The sequence below is a fragment of the Dendrobates tinctorius genome, unplaced genomic scaffold, assembly GCF_039654945.1.
Source record: "Dendrobates tinctorius isolate UK_male_01 unplaced genomic scaffold, ASM3965494v1 ptg000104l, whole genome shotgun sequence".
NCBI classification, from domain to species: domain Eukaryota; kingdom Metazoa; phylum Chordata; class Amphibia; order Anura; family Dendrobatidae; genus Dendrobates; species Dendrobates tinctorius.
Genome location: NW_027361772.1, coordinates 7,128,336 through 7,154,467, shown reverse-complemented (window position 1 = coordinate 7,154,467; position 26,132 = coordinate 7,128,336). Strand labels below are relative to the sequence as shown.

Sequence of the window (26,132 nt, the reverse complement as noted above, 5' to 3'; positions counted from 1 at the left end):
AAAACATTTAGGACGATTATTAATTTACGTTTCCTTAATCAGTTTTTGGTTAATCGTACTTTTAAGATGGAGTCCATCAATACAACAATAAAAATATTGTTTAAAGGGTGTTTTATGGCAGTCATAGATTTGAAAGATGCGTACTATTATGTGCCAATCCATGCAGATTTCCAGCAGTACCTGAGAGTGGCGGTTTCAGTTGACGGCACAGTCCGTCATTATCAGTATAGAGCCCTTCCCTTTGGTCTCTCAGCAGCACCCCGGGTATTTACGAAAATAGTGGCTGAGGTTATGGCTCATTTACGGGAAGTGGACATCTTAATTGTTCCATATTTAGATGATTTTTTGATTGTGGGAAAATCGGTGGGCCATTGTATATCCCAGATAGAAAGAGCTAAATCCAGGTTAGAAAACCTCAGATGGATATTAAACTACGAGAAATCCCGACTCCAGCCCTTAAAGATACAGAAGTTTCTAGGCTTACTATTAAATTCAGAAACTCAGCAGTGTCTATTGCCATTAGATAAATTACAAAAGATACAGCAGCAGGTTCTTCGGGCGACTGATAATCCTTCTATGACCCTCAGACAGGCCATGTCCCTGTTAGGCTCTCTAACCTCATGCATCCCAGCAGTCAGGTGGGCACAATTCCATACTAGAGCCTTTCAGAAGGACGTCCTGGTTTATAGCAGGGCCTTGAAAGGCTCCTTTCAGGGTCGAGTGTTGCTAAGCCCCTCAGCTGTAACATCGCTTAGATGGTGGCTCGATGACGAGACCCTAGCCTCAGGGGTGCCCTGGATAACGCAGATAACCCGTATTATAACCACAGACGCTAGTCCCTTCGGTTGGGGGGCCCATATGGGGGACATAGTGGTACAGGGACATTGGGATTCAGATGATGAAATCTCATCCAATCAGAGAGAGCTATTGGCGATAGAGCGGGCAGTCAAAAACTTATTATGTACCTACAGGGCCATCACGTGAGGATACTATCGGACAACCAGGTAGCGGTAGCATATGTCAACCACAAAGGTGGAACCCGCTCCGACGCCCTGATGCGGATAACAGAACATCTTCAGATAGCAGAGGAAAGTTTTCTATCTTTAACGGCCCTCCACATCAGAGGAAAGGACAACGTGAAGGCAGACTTTCTAAGCCGCAAGGCTCTAAAGCAAGGAGAATGGGCTTTGAATAGGGATATTTACCACCAGATTGTCTGCAGATGGGGTCAGCCAGAGGTAGACCTCTTTGCCACCAGAGAAAACAGGAAAGAAGAATCGTTCTGCTCTCTGAACCCCAGAGAAAATCCACTGGCAGTGGATGCCCTCCTGATAAGATGGAACTTTTCTCTGGCATACGCCTTCCCACCATTAAATCTTCTACCTCGGGTAGTAAGGAAGATCAGGGAAGATCGGACATATTAATTGCCCCCTTTTGGCCCAGGAGGACCTGGTTCGCATGGTTGAGGACCATGTCTGTATGCGATCCCTGGGTACTGCCAGACCTTCCAGATCTCCTCTACCAGGGGCCAGTCAGCCACCCGCAAGTAGCGGGACTCCATTTGACGGCGTGGTGTTTGAGAGGACACTATTAAAGGATAGAGGGTTCTCCAAGAATTTAATTGATACCCTCCTAAAAAGCAGAAAACTAACTACCACTAACATTTATGCTAGGACCTGGAACCGATTCCTGTCCACCTTTCAGTTTGATGTCAGAGACGGAATTCCCACGAAACATATTCTGGAGTTTCTCCAGAAGGGTCTCGAATTGGGTCTCTCCACAAGTACATTAAAAGTACAGGTTTCAGCCTTAGGAGCCTTGTTTGCATGTGATATTGCCAATAACTATTGGGTAGCAAGGTTCATCAAAGCGGCGGCTAGATCGAGACCCATACACAAAGACAGATGTGTACCTTGGGACTTAAACTTAGTCCTTACAGCCATGACAGAAAGTCCGTTTGAACCTTTGGATTCTGCCTCATTAAAGATTATATCTCTTAAGGCAGCATTTCTGGTAGCGATAACATCTGCACGTAGAGTGAGCGACATACAGGCACTTTCCAGATTGCCCCCTTACACAGAGTTCTTACAGGATAGAGTGATCCTAAGGCCAGATCCAGCATACTTTCCCAAGGTAGCATCACAATTTCACAGGACACAAGAGATAGTTCTGCCTTCCTTCCTCCCTAATCCGACCAACCTTAAGGAGCAGAAACTTCAGGCATTAGATATTAGGAGATGCTTATTTAAATATTTAGCAGCCACAGATCCTTGGAAGAAGGAGAACGCATTATTCCTATCCTTCCAACGTCCCAGGAAAGGTTGTAGGGTATCGAAACGCACATTAGCAAGGTGGATTAGGGAGGCTATCTCTCTTGCCTAAACAGCAGGTGGAGGTCCGGCTCCGCAGAACCTGAGGGCGCATTCCACTCGTGCCATGGCATCATCTTGGGCAGAGAGATCGGGAGTGTCAATTGATCAGATATGTAAGGCGGCCACCTGGTCATCTCCTTCCACCATTTTTAACCACTATCGGTTAGACATGGGTGCCCCCTCAGATCTCACTTTTGGGCTAAGGGTGCTGCAGGCTGTAGTCCCTCCCTAAATTAATTTTACATCTCTGTAATTCTCTTGTGGTGCTGTCATGGGAGTTCGAATAAAGTATTAAGTTACGTACCAGTATTTTTCGGAGGCCCATGACAGCACCCTTAGTTCCCTCCCTTGTTCACATATAGGGGTGCACTCCTTTAGAAGATTGTCCACAATTTACGGTATAAGGGAGATGGTACAAAATATTTCTGGTAAATAGGGTAGATAGGTTGTATATATTATATGTTGTGTACCAACCATGGTAGCCTCTCAAGCTCTGTAATCCAACTGATGCGTGGGAGAGGTGCCGCCCTTTTGTATCTGTAGGTTTCCTGTTCCTAAAGGGCGGATCCCCTCTCTCGTGGTGCTGTCATGGGCCTCCGAAAAATATCGTTACCGGTACGTAACTTAATACTTTTTGTGGAAAAAATGATTTTTTTTTTTTTTAATTGTACGGCTGTATGTTATAAACTTCTGTGAAGCCCTTGTGGGTTCAAAGTTCTCACCACATATCTAGATCCTTGGGGGGTCTAGTTTCCAAAATGGGGTCACTTGGGGGGGGGGGGGGGGGGGGGGGGGGGGGTTTCCACTGTTTAGATACATCAGGGGCTCTCCAAACACAACATGGCGTCCGATCTGAATTCCAGCCAATTTTGCATTGAAAAAGTCAAATGGCGCTCTTTCCCTGCTGAGGTCTGCCATGTGCCGAAACAGTGGTCCCCCCCCCCCCCCCCCCCCCACCCCCACATATCAGGTATCGGCGTACTCAGGACAAATTGCACAATAACTTTTGCATCCAATTTTTCCTGTTACCCTTGGTAAATTAAAAAAAAATTGAACCTGAAGTATTTTTTTTAGTGAAAAAAAGTTAAATGTTCATTTTTTTTTTTTAAATATTCTAAAAATTCCTGTGATGCACCTAAAGGGTTAATAAACTTCTTGACTGTGGTTTTGAGCACCTTAAGGGGTGCAATTTTTAGAATTGTGTCACTTTTGGGTATTTTCTATCATATAGACCCCGCAAAGTGGCTTCAAATGTGGTCCGTAAAAATAAAATGGTGTTGCAAAATTGAGAAATCGCTGGTCAACTTTTAACCCTTATAACTTCCTAACAAAAAAAAATTTTGGTTTCAAAATTGTGCTGATGTAAAGTAAACATGTGGGAAATGTTACTTATTCAGTTTTTTGTGTGCTATATCTCTGTGATTTTAGGGCATAAAAATTCAAAGTTGGAAAATTGCGAAATTTTCAAAATTTTCGCCAAATTTCCGTTTTTTTCACAAATAAACGCAAGTTATTTGAATGAAATTTTACCACTAACATGAAGTACGATATGTCACGAGAAAACTGTCAGAATCACCGGGATCTATGGAAGCGTTTCAGAGTTATTACCTCATAAAGGGACAGTGGTCAGAATTGTAAAAATTGGCCTGGTCATTAACGTGCAAACCACCCTTGGGGCTTAAGGGCTTAAACAGCAGTGTCACAGAATGTTCTCGATCCTGGAGGAGACCTCAAAACGGCACCTTCTCATGTAATGGAGTCAGTACAAGGGTGACGTGGGTTATAGAGGTGGATGAGTTCTGGTCACCATATTGACTGTATAAACCATCATCTGGTGGCAGCCTGCTGGACTACATGTGCAAGGCACGGGCAGTAACTTGCAAGGTTCCAAAGCCTCAATGTTGAGGTACAAAACTCCCCCAGACATTAGCGAGGCTTCGCTGCGCCGGCTGCTCTCCAGATCCGGAAATCTGGATTAGCAACATGACTCATTGCTGGCTTATGTGAATCCTGGGAGGAGACAGGATTAACACAAGGGTCCCAAGGCCTCTTTCACACTTCAGTTTTTTGCATCAGTCAAAATCCGCCAAAAGGACGGATGGCGAATCCGTTTTAGTACTGATGACAACGGATGCCACCCGTCCGTTTTTTTGACGGATCCGACAAATGAAGAATTTTAAAGGAATCACAGCCTGGAGAGAGAGAATTTTTTTTTTTTTTTGTCCGGCACCCAGAAAGAATTTCGGGTTAAATCAGTGTCTGGAGGATCCGCAAGAGAAAAAAACGTTGCAAGCTCCGTTTTGAAATCTTTGAGGATGGTGATGGACAGCAACTTTTGGCGGATCCTCAAAGAAAACGGATGCAACGGACGGCAATCCGTCACAATCCGCCATTAATGGAAGTCAATGGGGAAAAAAAACGGATCCTCAAAAGAAAATTGAGGATCTGTTTTTTTCAAAACCTGGCGGATTGTGACTGATTGTAAAAAACTGAAGTGTGAAAGAGGCCTAAGAGTCATTGCTGCAGTACTCACAAAATATTTGCCAAGGGCACAAAAAACCCGTATCTAAAGGATGGTGACTAAAACTTGGGCACAAAAAAATAAAAACAAGTGTGATGGTTATAGTAATCTGATATGGTAAACCGTTCCTAGATCTCTATTAGGCCAGCTATATACTTGTCAGTGTAACTGTTAAACTGAGTGAATGTGCTGGGATAAGGTGTTATCTCAGCATGCTCAGGTGCTAACCAAGTGACTATGTTGTGCTCAAATAATGTTTGAGTTCCAACGGCTGTTTCTTAGCCAATCCCTGCATGTGTTGCAGCTGTCGAACAGCCACAAGACATGCAGGAGCAGGTACTCGAGCTTATTGTTCAAGCACACATTCACACATCACTAGTATTAAACCTATATTGAATGCTGTCATGGTTGCAATCCATCACATACACTTATCTGTTTATAAGGTGATTACACAAATACTTTCTATCTCACAGCTTCCCACCATGTTTCACCTAAATGGCATCAGCAGGGGATTGAGGATATAACGCTGCAGTAGTCAGACTGCTCATAATTTTTTTTGAACGGCTGAAAATGGGAATGTTTAACTTTGCTGAAAAATGTTACTGTGACCACCAGCAGCAGTGTAATATGTGGTAATAGATCCTGAACTACTGGTATACTCGGCATCTAGGTTTATATACAGCTTTATTCATTATCATACAAAGACCTGAAGAGCAGAGCAGTCCGTACTCACAGAGCGCCGACTGTGCTCCGCGAGTACAACCAACACAGAGCAGTCCGTACTCACAGAGCGCCGACTGTGCTCCGCGAGTACAACCAACACAGAGCAGTCCGTACTCACAGAGCGCCGACTGTGCTCCGCGAGTACAACCAACACAGAGCAGTCCGTACTCAGGGCGCCGACTGTGCTCTGCGAGTACAACCAACACAGAGCAGTCCGTACCCACAGAGCGCTGGCTGTGCTCCGCAAGTACATCCACTACAGAGTAGTCCCTACCCACAGAGTGCCAGCTGTGCTCCGCAAGTACATCCACTACAGAGCAGTCTGTACCCACAGAGCGCCGGCTGTGCTCCGCGAGTACATCCACTACAGAGCAGTCCGTACTCACAGAGCGCTGGCTGTGCTCCGCGAGTACATCCACTACAGAGCAGTCCGTACCCACAGAGCGCCGGCTGTGCTCCACTCGTAGCCTCAAGATGGTCCGGACCTCAAAGGTATTTATAAATGACCTTCTCTTCCACAGTCTGCAGCTCCAGCTTCACGGGACACTTGTACAGGTAGGACAACAATTCTTCAGTGTAGCCGGTGAGAAAGTAAAACTTCTGAGCAGGCAGCTTGCGGATTAGGATGGCACATATGACGATGAGGTTGGCACGGCGCTTGATCACTACTTCGTTGGCCAGACATCCATGGAACGTGCCATACATAAATTTTCGGATATAGACATCCTCTATGGTGCGCTCTCCAGCTCCCTCCTCACCATCTAGGTTACCTGAAGGAGCAAGAACAAAACCATGAGCATCCAATATTCTTCTGTAAAGCAAATCATTTGCTGTCCTCCTTATACCTGGATGTAGTGACGGGGCAAACAAGCAACTGGTAAAATGTCAGGAGAAAAGTCCCAGCACCTATAATGCTGACAGAATGATGAAGACAGACCTGAGACTCGAGAAGTGTTGGAAGGCAAGTTAGAACTAGCATGAGGGGAAGTTCCAGCACCTTCAGTGCTGGCTGAGTTCTGATGAAGAATGGACGGCAAGATAACTAGCTTTTTAACAACGTACAAAAAAGCTAGTGTCACCGTAAAAGGGATCAGATTAATTCCCATTTAAATAAAAGGTGCCTTTGCTGAGTTAATACTATCATTAAAAAGCTTTCACAGGAACTTACATGAACCCTCTCTTTGGGGGAAGCCTTGAAGAATTTGCCTTCCCCCCCCCCCCCCCCCCAAGAAAAAAAAAACTTGCTGTTTTGATACAGTTTGCAGCAAATATTGTCAAAAATGTGCCCTGGCAGGTCAACCTAGAGGTTTGTTCTGCAGTGTGTGAATAAGGTTTGATAAAGTTGCTGCTTCTGTGATATACTACGGCTGTTTCACCCACACATCTGGACAGAATTTTATTCTGATGGTCACATATGGATAGTAAGGGTGTGTGCACACTAGGGTAACCGCAAAAAATCGATGTCGGAATTTTGTCCGTCTGGACCCCACAAAACGATTCCCCTTTCCAGATATTGAGAGAGCCAAAATTTGAGCTCGATCAAACGACGTTAACCCGTTGCTACTGAGCAATTTATTAGCCATTAACAACTTTTCATTGTCTGTAATGGTGGGATCAAAAAACGATAATCCCACCAACTCTGCATTCAAATACCACAAATGGTTCGAAAATTTGGTCAGGGCTATTTCTGCAATGTTGTTGTCACATTCTTTATAGTCTAACAGACTATGCAAAATACCTAAATCATAAAATACCTCAATTTGGATTTTTTCAAACTTTGAGCGACGAGCGGCACGGGTTAACGTCGTTTGATCGAGCTCAAATTTTGGCGCTCTCAATATCTGGAAAGGGGAATCGTTTTGTGGGGCCCAGACGAACAAGATTCTGACATTTTTTCCCCCCCATATGAGATCCGGCCACCCTAGTGCACACGTTGCAGATTGTGCTGCGGATTTTGCAAAATCCACAGGTTAAAAGACCTGCGGTTTATCTGTGGATTAGCCTGCGGTTTGACACCTGATTATGGAGCAGGTGTAAAACCGCTGCGGAATCCGCACAAAGAATTGACATGCTGTGGATTAGAAACCGCAGCAAATCCGTGCGGAAAAATCAGCAGCATGTGCACAGCGGTTTTTGTTTTTCATAGATTTTAATGGTACTGTACACCGCAGCAGAAACTGCTGCAGGACAGCAGCGTGTGCACATACCCTAAAGGGGTATTCCTTCCCATCTTAGAGAGATCTTCAGAATATGCCATAAATGTTAGGTGGGCAGTCCGGAGGTAGAATCCACATCTATAGCTTGGCTGTTACAGTATCCAAGGAGAGAATGAATGGAGCGCTGACTCTTCTCCTATATCCATGGGAGTCCTGCACACATCCAAGCATAGATATGCCACAAACGTCTATGGTACAAATACTCCCTTATGTACTGGAAAACCTTTTTAAAGACTAGTACACTCCACCAGGCGGTGCCATAATGGCTACAGAAAGCTTACTCCTCTTAAGAGTTATCTGTCAGCTATGTAATCTGAGAGCAGCATGATGAAGGGGCAGAGACCCTGATTCCAGCAATGTATCACTTCGTGCAGTTTTGATACAATCCCTGTTTTTGCTGCTGCAGAGCGATGAATGCTGTGCTGGGTATAACACCGCCCACACCTCTGATTACAGTGCATTGTCAGCAAGGTTATGTGCACACGCTGTGGATTCTGCTGCGGATATGGCCTCTGCGGATCCGCAGCAGTTCTGCAGACAGTGTACAGTACCACGTAAGTCTATGGGATTTACATTCCGCTGTGCACATGCTGCGGTTTTTTAACTGCAGAAAAGCTGCGGTTTTGAATCCGCAGAAAGAAATGACATGTTGATTTTTTCTGTGGATTCCACTGCGGTTTGCCACCTATTCCATTGTCCAGGTGTCAAACCGCAGGGGAAAACCGCTGGCCAATCCGCAGATAAACTGCAGATCGTTTTACCTGCAGATCCGCAGTGAAAAATCCGCAGCGTGTGCACATGGCTTGAAAGTGCCAGTGATAGGGGCAGGACTGGTTTGCACATGACACCTAGTCCTGCACTCAAAAAAACCCACACAGATTGTATTGAAATGACAGAAAACTGCTGAGTAAGTGACATCACTGGAATCAGGGTCTCTGCCCCGACTTTATGCTGCTCTCAGATTACATAACAAAACCTGCTGACAGATTCCCTTTAAGGAATATTGTGAACTCCACTATACAATGCCATGATATACCTACCACCACCTTTTTATCTGGAAAACCTGCTGGTTACAAAATTCTGGGATAATCCCTTTAAGTAAATTTAGTGCTGCAGAGTATCTGTAAATCCTAAAGCCGAGGGCTCTGCAATACTATTACAAATCACCCTGCTCCTGACTACTCACCACCCCCCTCTCAGTGTTGAGGGTTTCTCTAGGGGCATTTGAAAGCAAATCTCCACAATGTGGACAGGGAATAATGTATCTACAGTGTCAGGGAGGGCAGATAAAACACGCTATAGGTAAGGAGGAAATCATGTGAAGAGAAAATAAGAGGAGGTTGGAAGCTGTGCTGCTATACTAGCCAATGAAAACAACAGCACCCTGGATACTCACAGACCTCACATACAGCCTATATTACTGGAAGTGGCACTCCCAGCAAGAGAAAAATCTTAAAACTTAGATCAGGCTGAAAACTGCATCTGAAAACGAATGTTTGCAGATTGAATCATAGGGCAATTTTATTAACCAAAGGTAACTATTAAATTAAAAAAATATATATTTTTTTCCAGACAAATGTGTCCATAGCTCAAGAACGCAATATTGACCAATGGGAACTGTGTGCGCCAAAGTCTAGCAGCGTTTATAAAATTTTTGGTGTTGCGGCCTCGATTGCTGGAGTGAAGCTCTTAACAGCCTACGAGAATATCTCAGAAGCCGAGCCGTTACCATTGGAAATGCAGCGCGGACAACGGCAGCTTATTGCTTGCGCAGGCAGTACTGCTGAACAATACTGGAGGTATCGGCCATTGGTTATTTTGCTGAGCGGATCGCTGGCAGTTGTATACCGCCAACGACTGCAGACCACATGGCTGCTATAGGGCTCAAGACTCAAAGGGAACCCTATACCAGAGCTGCACCTCCTAGCCAGTCACTGAACATTCAAATGTATCCGCTGATGCTCCCTCCTCCATCATTCTTCCTTGGCATCTGATATCTCAGCACAATAAGCACAATGATGGGGGAATGAGGAGGACAGGTGAGTATTTATTTTTAAATCAATTAGTACATTGTGGTAGCCATAATATTGTATGGAGGACTATGGAGAGCGCATTATACTGCATGAAGGACTATGGGGAGCGCATTATACTGTATGGAGGACTATGGAGAGCGCATTATACTGCATGGAGGACTATGGAGAGCGCATTATACTGTATGGAGGACTATGGAGAGCGCATTATACTGTATGGAGGACTATGGAGAGCGCATTATACTGTATGGAGGACTATGGAGAGCGCATTATACTGCATGGAGGACTATGGGGAGCGCATTATACTGCATGGAGGACTATGGAGAGCGCATTATACTGTATGGAGGACTATGGAGAGCGCATTATACTGTATGGAGGACTATGGAGAGCGCATTATACTGTATGGAGGACTATGGAGAGCGCATTATACTGCATGAAGGACTATGGGGAGCGCATTATACTGCATGGAGGACTATGGAGAGCGCATTATACTGTATGGAGGACTATGGAGAGCGCATTATACTGCATGGAGGACTATGGAGAGCGCATTATACTGTATGGAGGACTATGGAGAGCGCATTATACTGTATGGAGGACTATGGAGAGCGCATTATACTGCATGAAGGACTATGGGGAGCGCATTATACTGCATGGAGGACTATGGGGAGCACATTATACTGCATGGAGGACTATGGGGAGTACATTATCCCGTATGGAGGACTATGAGATGTGCATTACTCTATATAGAGGACTATAGGGTGCATTATACCATATGTAGAACTGTGGGTGGGGCATTATACTATATCGAGGACTATGGGTAATGCATTAAAGAAAATGGAAGAACATGGGGGTAAATTGTACTATATGGAGGACTATGGGGGGTGCATTATACTATATGGAAAACTGTGGGGGGTGTATTATACTATATGAAGGACTATGGGGTGCATAATATATGGAGGATTATAGGGTGCATTATGCTATATACAGGAATATGGGTGGTAAATTATACTATATGGATTACTATGGGGGTGCATTATACTGTATGGAGGACTATGGGGAATGCATTAAACTGTAAGGAAGACTATAGGGTGCATTATACTATATGGATAACTATGGGGAGTGAATTACAGTGCCTTGCGAAAGTATTCGGCCCCCTGGAACTTTTCAACCTTTTCCCACATATCATGCTTCAAACATAAAGATACCAAATGTAAATTTTTGGTGAAGAATCAACAACAAGTGGGAGACAATTGTGAAGTTGAACGAAAGTTATTGGTTATTTTAAATTTTTGTGGAAATTCAAAAACTGAAATTGGGGCGTGCAATATTATCCGGCCCCTTTAACTTAATACTTTGTTGCCACCTTTTGCTGCTATTACAGCTGCAAGTCGCTTGGGGTATGTCTCTATCAGTTTTGTACATCGAGAGACTGAAATTCTTGCCCATTCTTCCTTGGCAAACAGCTCGAGCTCAGTGAGGTTGGATGGAGATCGTTTGTGAACAGCAGTTTTCAGCTCTTTCCACAGATTCTCGCTTGGATTCTGGTCTGGACTTTGACTTGGCCATTCTAACACCTGGATACGTTTATTTGTGAACCATTCCACTGTAGATTTTGCTTTATGTTTGGGATCGTTGTCTTGTTGGAAGACAAATCTCCGTCCCAGTCTCAGGTCTTTTGCAGACTCCAACAGGTTTTTTTCAAGAATGGTCCTGTATTTGGCTCCATCCATCTTCCCATCAATTTTAACCATCTTCCCTGTCCCTGCTGAAGAAAAGCAGGCCCAAACCATGACACTGACACCACCATATTTGCCAGTGGGGATGGTGTGTTCAAGGTGATGAGCTGTGTTGCCTTTACGCCAAACATATAGTTTGGCATTGTTGCCAAAAAGTTCGATTTTGGTTTCATCTGACCAGAGCACCTTCTTCCACATGTTTGGTCTCCCAGGTGGCTTGTTGCAAACTTTAAATGACACTTTTTATGGATATCTTTGAGAAATGGCTTTCTTCTTGCCACTCTTCCATAAAGGCCAGATTTGTGCAGTGTACGACTGATTGTTGTGCTATGGACAGACTGTCCCATCTCAGCTGTAGATCTCTGCAGTTCATCCAGAGTGATCATGGGCCTCTTGGCTGCATCTCTGATCAGTCTTCTCCTTGTTTGAGATCAAAGTTTAGAGGGACTGCCGGGTCTTGGTAGATGTGCAGTGGTATGATACTCCTTCCATTTCAATATGATCGCTTGCACAGTGCTCCTTGGGATGTTTAAAGTTTTGGAAATCATTTTGTATCCAAATCCGGCTTTAAACTTCTCCACAACAGTATCACGGACCTGCCTGTTGTGTTCCTTGGTCTTCATGATGCTCTCTGTGCTTCAAACAGAACCCTGAGACTATCACAGAGCAGGTGCATTTATATGGAGACTTGATTACACACAGGTGGTTTATATTTATCATCATTAGTCATTTAGGACAACATTGGATCATTCAGAGATCCACAATGAACTTCTGGAGTGAGTTTGATGCACTGAAAGTAAAGGGGCCGAATAATATTGCACGCCCCACTTTTCAGCTTTTGTATTTTCACAAAAATTTAAAAATAACCAATAAATGTTGTTCAACTTCACAATTGTATTCCACTTTTTGTTGATTCTTCACCAAAAATTAACATTTGGTATCTTTATGTTTGAAGCATGATATGTGGGAAAAGGTTGAAAAGTTCCAGGGGGCCGAATACTTTCGCAACGCACTGTATCCTCTACTGAAGACTATGGAGCCCATTCTATAAGGAGGGCTTTGGGGGCTATTATAATATTTGGATGGCTATGTGGGAGCCTTTATTCTTTATTGAGGGCAATGTGGGTGACATACTGTATACAAGCAATTATAGTGTGAATGTTTGTGTTGGGGTTCATCATATTGTGTGAAGGGCTAGTGGGGGGCTATTATACAGTGTGGTGAAGTGTAGAGTCATTATACTGTATGTAGTAGACCCATTATATTGCATGGAGGGCTGTGTGGGTGCCACAGTTGGGGGGGATCATACGGTGTTGCGATCACCATAGTTTGCAGGGGAAGTTGAGGTTGTGCACATACTGTGCATATGGAGGGTACTGTGGAGGTATCATTGTGTTTGGGGGAAACTTGTTGGTATCATGCTTTATGGGTGCAATGAAGGGGGAATCTAAGGCTTCACGAGGAGGAACATTACTTTGTAAAGGCTGCAATGTTGCGAGATATGTTCTTCTGTGATCCCTCCGAATAATAAAGCGTGGGTATATGTCTTCCAAATCAGTTACTAGCTGCAGGTACTAGCAAACTTTGTTAGACCACCAAACAACCACCATCATTCGTATCTAGAGTCCTCCAATGAGTGAGGAAAAGGGACAGAAAGTGAGGAGGAAGGAGAACTTGTCAGGAAGGATGACGGAGATGCGGCCTCCAATAGCCCCATATTGCAAACACAATCCACTATACAGAAACCGCAACCTAAATTCCCTCCACAATCCAGACACTCTTGTAGACACAATGAGCTAATTACTTTCTTACTGGCTCCTGGGATAGGAGTTATTGACCCGTTTTTTTGGCATCCTGGGAGGAGGTTCCAAACATAAAGCCTCTACCTCTTCTTTTTTAGTCCTCCCATCTATCCTGCTCCCCGGAAGGTTTCCTCCGGGATATGCCAGCTTTCTCCAGAATTTCATACAAAACTGGGCCAAACAGATATTCCCCTTCATACAGAATGGCAGACAACCTTGCTCTGGCATGGATATTTCCTGGCCAGCAGTTTAACCACAAAGCCCTACGGGCCGCGCTCAAAAGGCCTGCTGATCCTGCAGTCAATCATACAGTCAGCTGATAGAAATGTTGCTGCTCCTCGCATAAGTGGCCAAAGTATTGCCCCTTGACACCTTGTGCTTCAACCACTGTGAAGGCAATCAAATAGTACCGGATTTAGAGGAGGACACACCTCAGCCGAAAGACCACATCTGGAGACTGGAGAATCATCCACGTTACTGGCGCTCCGCACATCGGATATGCTGCTCTTAGCAGAACTCTCTGTCACCGACATGGCTGCCGTCACCACTGACACGGGGACGCCGCCGCTCCACCTGCTCCTGAAGCTTCACATCAGACTGCTGCTACCACACATGTTGCAGGTCAGTGTCTGTCTCTTATCCTGGAGGGGACGCTGAGCATGGAAGCACTTACCCAGCAGCTCCACAGCACTTAATTGTGGGATCTGCACTTGCACAACTGCCTGCTCCTCCAGGCCTCTTCGAGTACATCCCGGAAGTTTCGGGTCAATTGGCCACTGTGCAATTTCCGGTGTGCATTCTGTCACACACTATCAGGCATGCCTCCGGGCACGCGTGACTCAGGCACGCCGCCCATCGTGCATAATTCACCATGCCATCATGTGCCAGCGCATAACGAGCAGCGCCAGAGCAGGTCAATGTCCTGGGATGCTGGTCACCTGCACACGTGTGAACGTCCCTGTGGCGCTTTGAGGGACCCTGCACCGGCCGAGACAAGGAAGGGACCACTGCCTGAGCCGACCAGCCAGGCCAGGGAAAGGATGAGATCTTCTGACTTCTTTCTGTTGATACACCTGTAAGAAGTTGTCCCCGTCAAGGACAGGAAACCAACTGATGTGAAGGAAAGGTACACCCTTTTTAGCCTGTAGGTTTCCTATCCTTGAGGGGTGGATACCCTCTCTGGTGCTGTCATGGGTGATTGATAAATCCCATGAGACAGATGTTAAGTTGTGAACGCTATGAGTAAAGGTCAGTATTTTACCTCAGTATTTGTAAGCCAAAACCAGGAGTGGGTGATAAATCCAGAAGTGGTGACGGGTTTCTATTATACTTTTCCCCTGATTGTTCTCCTTCTGGTTTTGGCTTACAAATACTGAGGTAAAATACTGAACGTGTGAATGTGGCCAAAATTGAATACTATACTATTGAATATACAATTACCTAAGTTTTCCTTATGGAATAAAGACACATTGAGGCCGGTTTCACATTTGCGCTTCAGGGCGCAGCAACGGCCTGCGCACGGCCGCCGCTAAGCCCCGCCCCCTGTCGCGTCTCTGCCGGTAGCTCAGACTCCGGGTGCATGACCAGCATGCGTCCCCTAGCTTTATCACTGAGGACGCAGGCCGTGCGCAGTATGCGTTTTTGCGGCGCCTGCGTCCTTTTGACTGTGCGCCGACCAGCGCCAAACGCAACCTGTTGCAATTTGGTTGCGCTCGGCGCACCGTCAAAAGGACGCAGGCGCCGCCAAACGCATACTGCGCACGGCCTGCGTCCTCAGTGATAAAGCTAGGGGACGCATGACGCATGCAGCGTCATGCGCCCGGAGGCGGAGCTACCGGCGGAGGCACGTCAGGGGGCGGGGCTTAGCCACGGCCGTGCGCAGGCCGTCGCTGCGCCCTGAAGCGCAAATGTGAAACCGACCTTACTCTGCACAATTATATGAATGATATGATAATCGTGCAGTGTAAACAGGCTGTCAAATACCTGAAACGCACACTCGTAGGGTGAAATGATCTTTTGGTTTGCCCCAAAGATAATTGTACTCTGCAGCACATCGTTCTGTGTAAACAAGACCTGTGCTGCCTAGAACAATGGCAGCCTATGCGCATTGCATTGTCTATTAGAGATCATTCAGTGCACATCAGAAGCGTGATCGGCCAGGCTATTACACAACCAACGATCAGCACACAAGTAGCTGTTAGGTGCCGTAAGTTGACAAGGTTAAACTAACCGCTAGGCAAAATGAGAGGAGGAAATCGGGTGTATTGAAGAAGGGCAATGGCAAAAATGAATGGAAAGACCACCGGGACAATCCTTTAGTGAAGAGCATAGGTCCCGATTTGTCAAGAATTGGCATTGTTCACATTGGTTTTGATGATGGTGGGAAATGGAGTCAGAGGCGCTTGATTCTTTAGGAGGCACACGCTTCTTAATGAATCGGTGCATATTAAGAGTGGCACGTGCCTCCATGCACCCCGCCACTACCCTCACTCCATTGTGGTGGAGTTGGCCGAAAATAGTGTAAAAATGCTGCAACTTTTCAAAGGGTTTTACGCTAAACACTTTGGTGAATCGTGGCCATACACCTTATTTATTACATAAAGTGTAGAAAACACCCAAATTCTTATTAGAAATAGGAGCGAGATCTGACGATCGTTGCATGAGATGCAAATCGGACTCGGCTATACGGATACACGTGACGAGGGCCCGTCCTGGTCTGGAAAGATTCTGGATAAGAGAGGTGGAATTAATCAGCAGTCTAATAGATCCTAATGCGCATGGAGTTTTTCAAGAATTTCTGGAGCAGAAACTGAGCAGAAACACTCCAACAATCTTCCTACAAATCTCAAAACAGTCTGAAACATGTTGCCTGGGGGTGCAGTGGATATTTATTTTCTTTTTAATTCTTGTTCTGTTCAACCACTTTTTGTGCCTTTTGTACCATTGGATCAATAGTTCCGGCTCTGGTTTGGACGGCTGCTATTGCTGGAGTATTTTGCCTTGTACCCGGACAGGTGAGCTGATTGCTCCTTTTCACATTTCAGAGTTAGATTAGGTCTTATGTAATCGGACATGATCCTAATCAATGCTTCCTTCTTCAGAACTATCGATGTCGGGTCGGTAATGGACGCATATAGCCAAGCACACAACTGCTTGCCTGTCACTCTGGTGAAAACATAAAAGGGGAATATACGGGACTCACATTGTCCCTGTGAGCACTGTCATGTCACACCGGATTAATCTCTGCCTGGGAGACCTAATCTTCCATGTCCAGTGTAGGTCCAGACACTCCAATCTGTACTGAATGTAACTTCACAATGGAAGTCACTGAATTGTCCGGGGATTTATTGTTTGCTAACATTTAAATAAAAAAAATTCTTTAAATGGATAGAATAATAATAAAAAAGTCCCTAAAAGTCATTTAAGGGCAGGTTTATTATTTGATCATCAAGATATCCTGACCCTTCAAAAATGGACGTCTTCTCTATCACATAGTAAAGCCCCCACTAAATAAGACCAACATTGCAGGGGTTGGGGGGGGTAAGATAAGGATCCAATATGTCAGATTTAAGCAAGATAATTATTTTTAGCCCTAATTACATGCATGTATGTAGTGGAAAAAAAACTGTATGCAAAAGATGGACAATCCCTTTAAGACTTCTCATCCTGGATATGTACAGTATACGGAACAGTCATAAAAGTCTTACTTGTGTGTTGGGAAAGCCAGCCTTTCCTATGGGCAATGTAATGAGGGGGATGTGCTTCTTCATAGGTCACTGGTTTGTCTCCTTTACCCACACGTACACGAGCTGCACGGTTCTAAAAATAAAAAAAATATATATTTATAAAAATAAAGCGACTTTAAAGTGTTTGTGCCATTGTTAGTTATTACACTTCTGTGTTAGACGAAATGACACATTAAATTGCATGAAGCTACCGATGTTACATACTTGTTATAGCGCCCCCTACAGATCTCGCCATGCTTACTCACAATGTCCACCTAATGTGTTGAGTGGCGACCATCCCATGCGCCCCCGGCTCATAGGGGAAGTCACAAGTGAGTTAATCCTGTTCTGTAATGGGCATATACACTGGAAGGGTAATGATGGGACAGGCCCAATAATTGCTTAAAGGGGTATTCTCAAGATAGAAAGTTATTCTCTGAGGGACAGGAAATAACTTTCCGATCACTGGGGGGTGGTCCGACTGCTGGGACCCCCAACAATCCCAAGTACTGGGGCTCTAAAAAGCCCCATGTGGATAGAGTGGTGGTTGATCATCTGCACAGCCGCACCATTAACTATTAAATCAACTGTCAGAGCTATTAGAGCGCAGCACTCGGCTGCTCTTCGGTACTCCAATAAGAATGAATGGGGCGACAGTGCGAATAATCGACCACTTCTCCATTCACACGGGGTTCTCTTCATAGCCCCAGTTCTCAAGATCGGTCGGGGCGCCAACAATCGGGAAGCTATACCCTATCCCATGGATTGGAGGTAACTTTCAAACTTGAGAACACTCCTTAAAGGATGACACAATGTTTTGTTGTTTTTTTTTTACTAATGGCCTGTCATAATTATTTTATTATTTCCATCAATCCAGGTGTATAAGAGCTGCAATTTTCAACAACAAATGTATAAATAATATAATAAATCTATAAATAATGTATTAAAAAACTTTTAATAGAGGGAACGAAAAGGGAGAAATACAGAATTTTTGTGGATAACCTTTGGTTACTTTTCTTTTTGTCCCACCAAGAGACCACTGAGTAGAGCATCTGTGGGGTGAGATCTGTGATATTGGTCGCTGCAGCAGTGTCGGTGTGTTAGGCCGGGATCACAATACCGTGTGTGATGTGAGAAACTCGCACGAGTCTCTCGGATCAACACCCGGCGCTGCCGCCGGCACTCGGGACCGGAGCTGCGGCTGCATAGAAATACATGCAGCCTCACGCTCCAGTCCTGAGTGCCGGGTGTTGATGCGAGAGACTCGTGCGAGTTTCTCGCATCACACACGGTAGTGCGATCCCAGCCTTATACTGATTATGTAAAGTATCCCGTGACACTACTGCAGAGGTGCTCAAGTAGGTCACTCAAACCAATGTGTGGAAGAGTAAAACCTGGCACTCGACTTAAAGAAATCTTTGTTGAAGTTTTGATTGCAGTCCGTAAATCATAAACGTTTCGGTCTAACATGGACCTTCATCAGTCTGCCGACTGCTTATAGAAGAAGAGTAGCACAAAGATGTAGACATATGGCCAAACATCTTTGCTACTAAGAGTAATGAGGATCAGAAAATCAATTATATTTAAATTAGTCATCCAATGGCTCCTACAGAAAAAACTAATTCTTTTAAAAGGTAATTTATTAAATCATTAAAAATGAGAAATAATCTCAAGGCACAAAAAACACACACTGATCAATATAAAAAAATACAGCTTCTTCAAGCATATAACATCACCTCAGGCAGGTATATATACTCTAGCCCTATAGGGCCCTTAATTCTTCCCTGCCTGACAGCGGAGGTTGGCACCCTCTTGGAACGCAAATGGCGCCCCCGCTCCACGGCGGCTATCCCTACTTGCCCTGTTAAATTCTATATTAGATAAACCAGATTACAGAGCAACCGAATGGCTGAGTTCAACAAATCATAATAACAATTAAAGAAACTCATGCCAAAAACCACCACAAACGACTAGGAAAGGAGGTGAGAAACAGGAGCTGGAACAAACTTTACTTTATGGGAACATAGTGCACGGGGAACAAACTATACTGCCGGTCCCTATTTAGGGTTTCACCCTAAGTCACTCTGGTGCCCCCACTCCACGTAGGCTATCCCTTAGTGACCCTTCACAGTAGCAGCAATATCTCTAGGGGTATATACGAGACCGAAAATAGCCATTATAAGCAATCTATTATGAAGTTGCTGTCACAAAAAATCCCTCACACAATTCTCAAAATACTGAGGGTGGGTTACCAACATGACAATCAATAACTTTCATGGGTGATCCTATAAAATTTCTTTCAATACAGATCTCAACCATTTCACAGGTCGTAAGAGCATTTTTCCCCCCATATGATGATAGTCGTTAACAATGTAACCCATGCCACTCATATTCAAAATATTGCACTCTGCCCAAAATAGAAATCAGCACAAATCCATATAAATATCACTTAGCTCATCGCTGTTAGAGCCTCAACGCGTTTCCCTCCCCCTCGGAGTTCATCAGGAGGCTCATGATGCTATTAAATGCTCCCTCAGAGCATCAGATGTGGCGCCTGGTTGCAGGTGTCAGAGTGTAGTAGCTGATACTTATTTATAGTTACCTCGCCGCTTAAACCAATCGATAGAGGAGAGGATCAAAATATTATTGCCTCCCATATGTCTCCATTTTCGTTGGTGCGCCTGCACTGGATAGCTGGACCCTAGAGGTACTTCCTATTTTTACTTCCTGTTAAACAGAATTCACGCCTACGTTGTTCAAACCAGCTCTGTAATCTGGTATATCTAATATAGAATTTAACAGGGCAAGTTGGGATAGCCACCGTGGAGCGGGGGCGCCATTTGCGTTCCAAGAGGCTGCCAACCTCCGCTGTCAGGCAGGGAAGAATTAAGGGCCCTATAGGGTTAAATAGAGTATATATACCTGCCTGAGGTGATGTTATATGCTTGAAGAAGCTGGATTTTTTGATAATCGATCAGTGTGTGTTTTTTGTTTTATTTCTTAATGATTTAATAAATTACCTAATAAGAGTAATGGCACAGAGTGGTCCAGTGATGTGCACGCTTAATGGAGATTGTAAAATCTAGTCAATAGTGCAGTTGGGGCAGCGTTCCAGAGTATGGCAGTGGTGGTCAGTGGGTCTGCTGTGTGTGATGGACGCGGTGTCCAGTTGAGTGCCAAGTTTTACCATACTACACATGTTATACGGATTATGTCTGCTGCAGAAATGCTCGCTGCCAGCTCTGCCGGTAACTACACAACCGACGCCATCTTGCGTCATGTAGTCAAGGGCAAATATCGCAACTCGTAAAGAAAACGTCAATCCAAAATGATACATTGGTGGCGAGTGCCGCAATTTTCTAGGCTGTTTCTCATGCTCAGTCTCAGACTTCGCATCGTTCTATTAGGTGATTACCATTAAAAAAAAAAAAAAAAGTCGAAGCCAGGTCCAAGGCCGTGTGATAAAAATGTAAGGTACATCGATAAGGGCCATAACATATTGTGCTTACCTTTAGACAAACCGAGCTCGTCTGAATACAGCGAATCTGAGAATGTCGGGGGAAAATGCCTTCTAGTCCTCTGATCAAAACCTACAAATCAAAAGTGTAAAATTAATAATCGACCTTGATGTGTAATAACTTCATCTGAGAATGTGATGTGTAACTCCTTGCAGGTGGCGGGCAGTCATACCCTTATGATTGGCTAACACGGGTGGAGCGCAGACGCTTAGGCCTGATACACACCACGTTTTTCTATAGCTCAACAGCTCTGTCTTCTATAGACTGGCAATGTTATAAAAAAATACAAAAAGGATCAAATTTTTATCTTTTTTTTTTTAAAGGATGAAAAAGCACAAAAAAAGAGGGATTTTGGGTTCTTACCGTAAAATCTCTTTCTTGGAGCCTTCATTGGGGGACACAGATTACCATGGGTGTATGCTGCTGCTGCTAGGAGGTTGACACTATGCAAAACAAGAAAATTAGCTCCTCCCCGGCAGTATACACCCACCGACAGGCACCAAGAACCTCAGTTGGTGAGAAAGCAGTAGAAGCAACCAAAAACTATCAACATATGTACCAACCCAACAAGGGACTCGAAGACCCAACACGGTACAACTTAAACAGGGAGGGTGCTGTGTCCCCCAATGAAGGCTCCAAGAAAGAGATTTTACGGTAAGAACCCAAAATCCCTCTTTTTTCGCCTTATTGGGGGACACAGATTACCATGGGACGTTCCAAAGCAGTCCCCCGAGGGTGGGAACAGCCATAAAGAAAAGAAAGAAGGAAGGGCTTAGGTCGGCCGATGTGCAACCGCCACCTGCAGAACCTTCCTACCAAGAGCTGCATCAGACGAGGCCTGGGTACGAACCCTGTAGAACCTCGCAAAGGTGTACAAAGATGACCAGGTCGCGGGCTCTGCAAAGTTGTAAGGCCGAAGCCTGGTGTCGCACAGCCCAAGAAGCCCCTACAGCCCCGGTGGAGTGGGCATTCACTCCCGGAGGGGGCCGGTTTTCCTGAAGTCGGTAGGCTTCCAGAATGGTAGAACAAATCCAGCGAGCGATAGTGGATTTGGATGCCGGAAGCCCTTTCCGGCGGCCTTCAGAGATGACAAGTAGGGAATCGGATTGGCGAAAAGAAGCGGTCCTGGCAAGGTAGACAAGCAAGACTCTCACTAGATCCAGTTTGGGGAGCGACTTTTCCAGAGGATGAGCAGGCGCAGGACAAAACGAGGGAAGGATGATATCCTCGTTAATGTGAAACGGGGATACCAATTTAGGAAGGAAGGAACCGGCCTGAGAACGACCTTATCCTGGTGGAGGATTAGGTACGGGGAACGAAAGGATAAAGCCACCAGCTCAGAAACTCTCCTGATGGATGTAATGGCGATTAGGAAAGCCACCTTCCATGAGAGAAAGGACAGAGGAATGTCCTGGATAGGTTCGAACGGCACCTTTTGGAGAGCGCCAAGAACGAGATTGAGATCCCATGGATCAATCGGAGAATGATGAGGAGGAGCCACAAGGGCGACTCCTTGGAGAAAAGTCTTCACCTGCGGTAAGAAGGCCAGATCCTTCTGGAAGAGGATTGCCAGAGCAGACACCTGGCCTTTGAGGGTACTGAGGGACAGGCCCGCATCCAAACCGGACTGGAGGAAGCCGAGTATGGATGGAATGGAGAACGACAACGGAAAAACATCGTTATCCTCGCACCAACGGAAAAAGGCTTTCCAGTACCTATGGTAAATGCGGGAGGAGGCTGGCTTTCTAGCTCTGATCATGGTTTGAATGACCCGGCTGGAAAACCCTGATTAATCGCGGCCTCAACGACCATGCCGTTAAACTCAGAGACTGAGAATTCTGATGGTAAAGGGGGCCTTGTGAGAGAAGATCTGGACGGTCTGGAAGCCTCCAGGGGACGTCCGCGAGCATGTTCACCAACTCTGCGTACCAAGGCCGTCTTGGCCAGTCTGGAGCCACCAGAATTACTGGGATGCCCTCTGACTTTATCTTTTTGACCACCCTTGGGATCAGGGCAAGGGGAGGAAACAGGTAAGGCAGTTGGAACTGGGACCACGGAATTACCAGGGCGTCGCAATCGACTGCTAGAGGATCCTTGGACCTGGCTACAAAGTGAGGAACTTTATTGTTCATCCGAGATGCCATGAGATCGACGTCCGGGGTGCCCCAACACTGGCATATCTGATTGAAGACTGAGTGGTGAAGGGACCATTCGCCTGACGCTAGACCCCGGCGACTTAAGAAGTTGGCTGCCCAATTTTCCACCCCTGGAATGTGAACGGCAGAGATCGCCGGAACGTAACGCTCTGCCCAACGCAGTATCTTTGCCACTTCTGACATTACCTGCCTGCTGTGAGTACCGCCCTGGTGGCTTATGTATGCCACGGCCGTGGCATTGTCTGACTGAATGAGGACTGGTTTGCCTACGAGAAGAGGCTGCCAACGAAGGAGAGCAAGGAAGAGTGCTCTGATCTCCAGAAGGTTGATGGGAAGGAGAGTCTCCTGGGCGTCCCAGCGCCCTTGAGCCGTTTTCCGATGGTAAACCGCCCCCCATCCCAGGAGACTGGCATCGGTGGTGATGACTTGCCACTGAGGCGGAAGAAAGGACCTTCCCTGGAGAACTGACGCCGGCAAAGTCCACCAAGTCAGCGATTGTCTGACTCTGAACGGAAGGAGAATGGGACGGTCCAGAGAAAACGAAGTCTTGTCCCAGGCTGAAAGGAGGAACAGCTGGAGAGGGCGAGAGTGAAATTGTGCGAAAGGCATTGCTTCTAAGGAAGCTATCATCTTCCCTAGGACCCTCATGTAGGACCGAAGGGGAATGATCCTCAAGCGTTTTAGGGATCGGATCCCCTTGCAAAGGGCTGAAAATTTGTCCCTCGGTAGAAACACTCGGGCTAAATTCGTGTCGAATTCCATGCTCAAAAAGGTCAGACGCTGGGTAGGGTGCAGGATGGATTTCTCTTTGTTGACTATCCATCCGAGGCGGCCAAGAGCATCCAGGGTTATCTGACTTTGAAGACAGTCTTGGCGGGATGAGCCTTTGATCAGGAGTTCGTCCAGGTAAGGGATGATGAGAATCCCCCTGGATCGAAGAATGGCCATGACTGATGCCATCACCTTCGTAAAGACACGGCGAATGGAGGCTAGGCCGAAAGGAAGGGCCGTGAACTGATAGTGATTGTCCTGTATCGCAAAGCGGAGATATCTCTGATGTTGCAAACAAATAGGGATGTGGAGGTAGGCATCCTGTATGTCCACAGAGCAAAGGAACTCTCCGGGTTCCATCGAGGCTATTACCGAGTGCAGGGACTCCATCTTGAAGTGGAGGATCCTCACGTGGTGGTTGAGCAACTTGAGGTCCAAAATTGGACGAAGGGAGCCGTCTTTTTTCGGGACTACGAAGATATTCGAGTAGAAACCTGAAAACCGTTAGTTTGAAGGAACGGGAACGATAACCCCGGCGGAAAGGGAGGAGACGGCCTGATGGAACCCTGGGATCTGGGACCACTGTCTTGGGGGTCGAGACAGGAAGAAGCAACTGTTTGGGGGGGGAGAAAATTCAATTTTGTATCCAGATGTGATGATTTCCTTGACCCAAGCGTCATCGACAGCGGATAGCCATGCGTCCTTGAAAGAGGAAAGTCTGCCTCCCACCCTGGAAGGATTTCCAGGTGAGGGTGACCCGTCACTTAGATGAAAATCTGCCGCAACGGGGGTCTGAAGACCTGGAGGGCTGACCTCTTGATCTCCAGTGGGGAGCGGGTTTATATGATGGTTTTCTCCGGTCTCTGGAAGCGGAGGGCCGGTCCTGCTGGAATGAGCATTCTGTGGGAGAGAAGGGGCGGAAGGACCTAAACGGTCGAGAAGCTTTTCTGTTAAAAAACCTTCTAGGCCGGGACTGAGGAAGGGAGGTACTCTTACCACCAGTGGCATCCGAGATTATCTGAGCCTAGAGCCGTGAAATGCCAGGTTGGTGAGTGACTTTTTAGAAGTGGTGTCCGCACTCCACGACTTTAACCAAAGGATGCGGCGTATGGCTACTATGTTGCTGTTAGCTCTTGCTACGCACCCAGCCGCGTCCAAGGAAGCGGCCAAAAGGTATTTACCTGCATGATTAATCTGATCTGCTAAATCTGCCAGCTCGTCCTGAGGTGCTGCCGCTGAAATGCCCTTGCGAAGAATTTTTGCCCAAGCTGAAATGACTTTCGCCACCCAAGCGGAGGCGAAAATAGGACAGGGAGGCGCCGGACGCCTCAAAAATTGACTTAGCCAACGATTCTATTTGCCTGTCTGTCGGATCTTTAAGTGAAGCTCCGTCCGGCAGGGATAGAACCGTCTTAGAAGAAAGATGGGAAACTGGTTCATCTACCTCGGGAGCTTTGGTCCATTTTGTGACTAGATCCGCATCGAAGGGATATAGCACATCTAAGTACTTGCGGCCTGAAAAACGTTTCTCAGGATGTTGCCAGTGATTGGCTAAGGAAGTGTCGAACTCCTTGTGATTAGGAAATGTTCGAGAGGGAGGCCTCGCTCTGAGGGGGCGCCTTATCCTCCTTTATTTTGAGGGTTTGGAATATAGCAGATATGAGACTATCCACCATGTCCCGAGTTTTAGCTATGTTGTCCGCCTCTGAGTCAGATCCAGACTGGGAATCATCGTCTGACCTAGGGTCGTCTGCTGATGAGGGAGACGAGGAGCGGAGCCTGGGAGAGGCGGAAAGACCTTGCGAGCTGGAAGAAGAGCCAGACAGAGCCCGCTTCCTAGAGCCCCTACCCGGCCTGTCTGAAGGTCGCGGTCAGGTGCAGGCAACTCACCGTGAGGGGCGGTCGGCGCACAGGTGGCTGTAGATAGCTGGGGTAACCGTTCTAAGACCTGGACCAGAGACTGAGACACTTTAGTCCGATCAGAGACCGACTGAGACATTGCAACGGCCCACTCAGGGGGTGGGGTGCTCTCATTCCGGGGCTCGGAGTGCTCCTGAGGGGCAGACAGGAGACGACTGACCTGATGCTCACTTCTTTTTACAGCGCGCGCAGGCGTAGTGAATAGCGGTGGGTCTAGAACAGAGAGACCTTGCAGGGTTGGGCATATGTCTATGCGGTAGTAGCGCTAACCTGACAGGGAACTGCCGTGGTGAGCTAATTATAGCGTCAGACTGTAGCAGCGCCGAGCCAAACACCGTTGTGTCCCCCAAGAAGAGATCCGGTGAAGGGAGAGAAAGTGATATCCAGAAATGACAGGAAAACGCTGGCGGCGGGCGGGGCTTAACCGCCGAGCCGCGTGATTGGAAGACGACGGAGAGGGGGCGCGGTTAAGGTAAAGACTGACAGCGCTGAAGAGAAAGTAGCCCTGTGATGGGCTAGAAAGCGCACGAAGAAAGCGCACGCAGAGAGGGAGGAAAAAGCTTTCAAACAGAAAGTGAAAGTGCCTCCCTCTGAACTAACGAGCGACGGCGCCCCCCGGAGCCGGCAGGGACAGTGAAGGTA

The 26,132-nt window shown here is 46.3% G+C and overlaps 1 protein-coding gene across 2 annotated transcripts in view; it reads right to left on the bottom strand.

Moving 5' to 3' along the window:
- Positions 1 to 5,560: 5,560 nt before the first annotated feature.
- MRPS24 (mitochondrial ribosomal protein S24) overlaps positions 5,561 to 26,132 on the bottom strand; it is a 23,018-nt gene continuing 2,446 nt past the window's right edge. For both annotated transcript variants that reach the window (XM_073588677.1, XM_073588678.1), the window contains exons 2-4: positions 20,635 to 20,715; positions 17,108 to 17,219; positions 5,561 to 6,386 (exon numbers count right to left, since the gene is read on the bottom strand). In XM_073588677.1, coding sequence (XP_073444778.1) covers positions 6,103 to 6,386; positions 17,108 to 17,219; positions 20,635 to 20,715 — 477 coding nt within the window. In that variant the 3' untranslated portion in view covers positions 5,561 to 6,102. The remainder of the gene's footprint in view (positions 6,387 to 17,107; positions 17,220 to 20,634; positions 20,716 to 26,132) is intronic.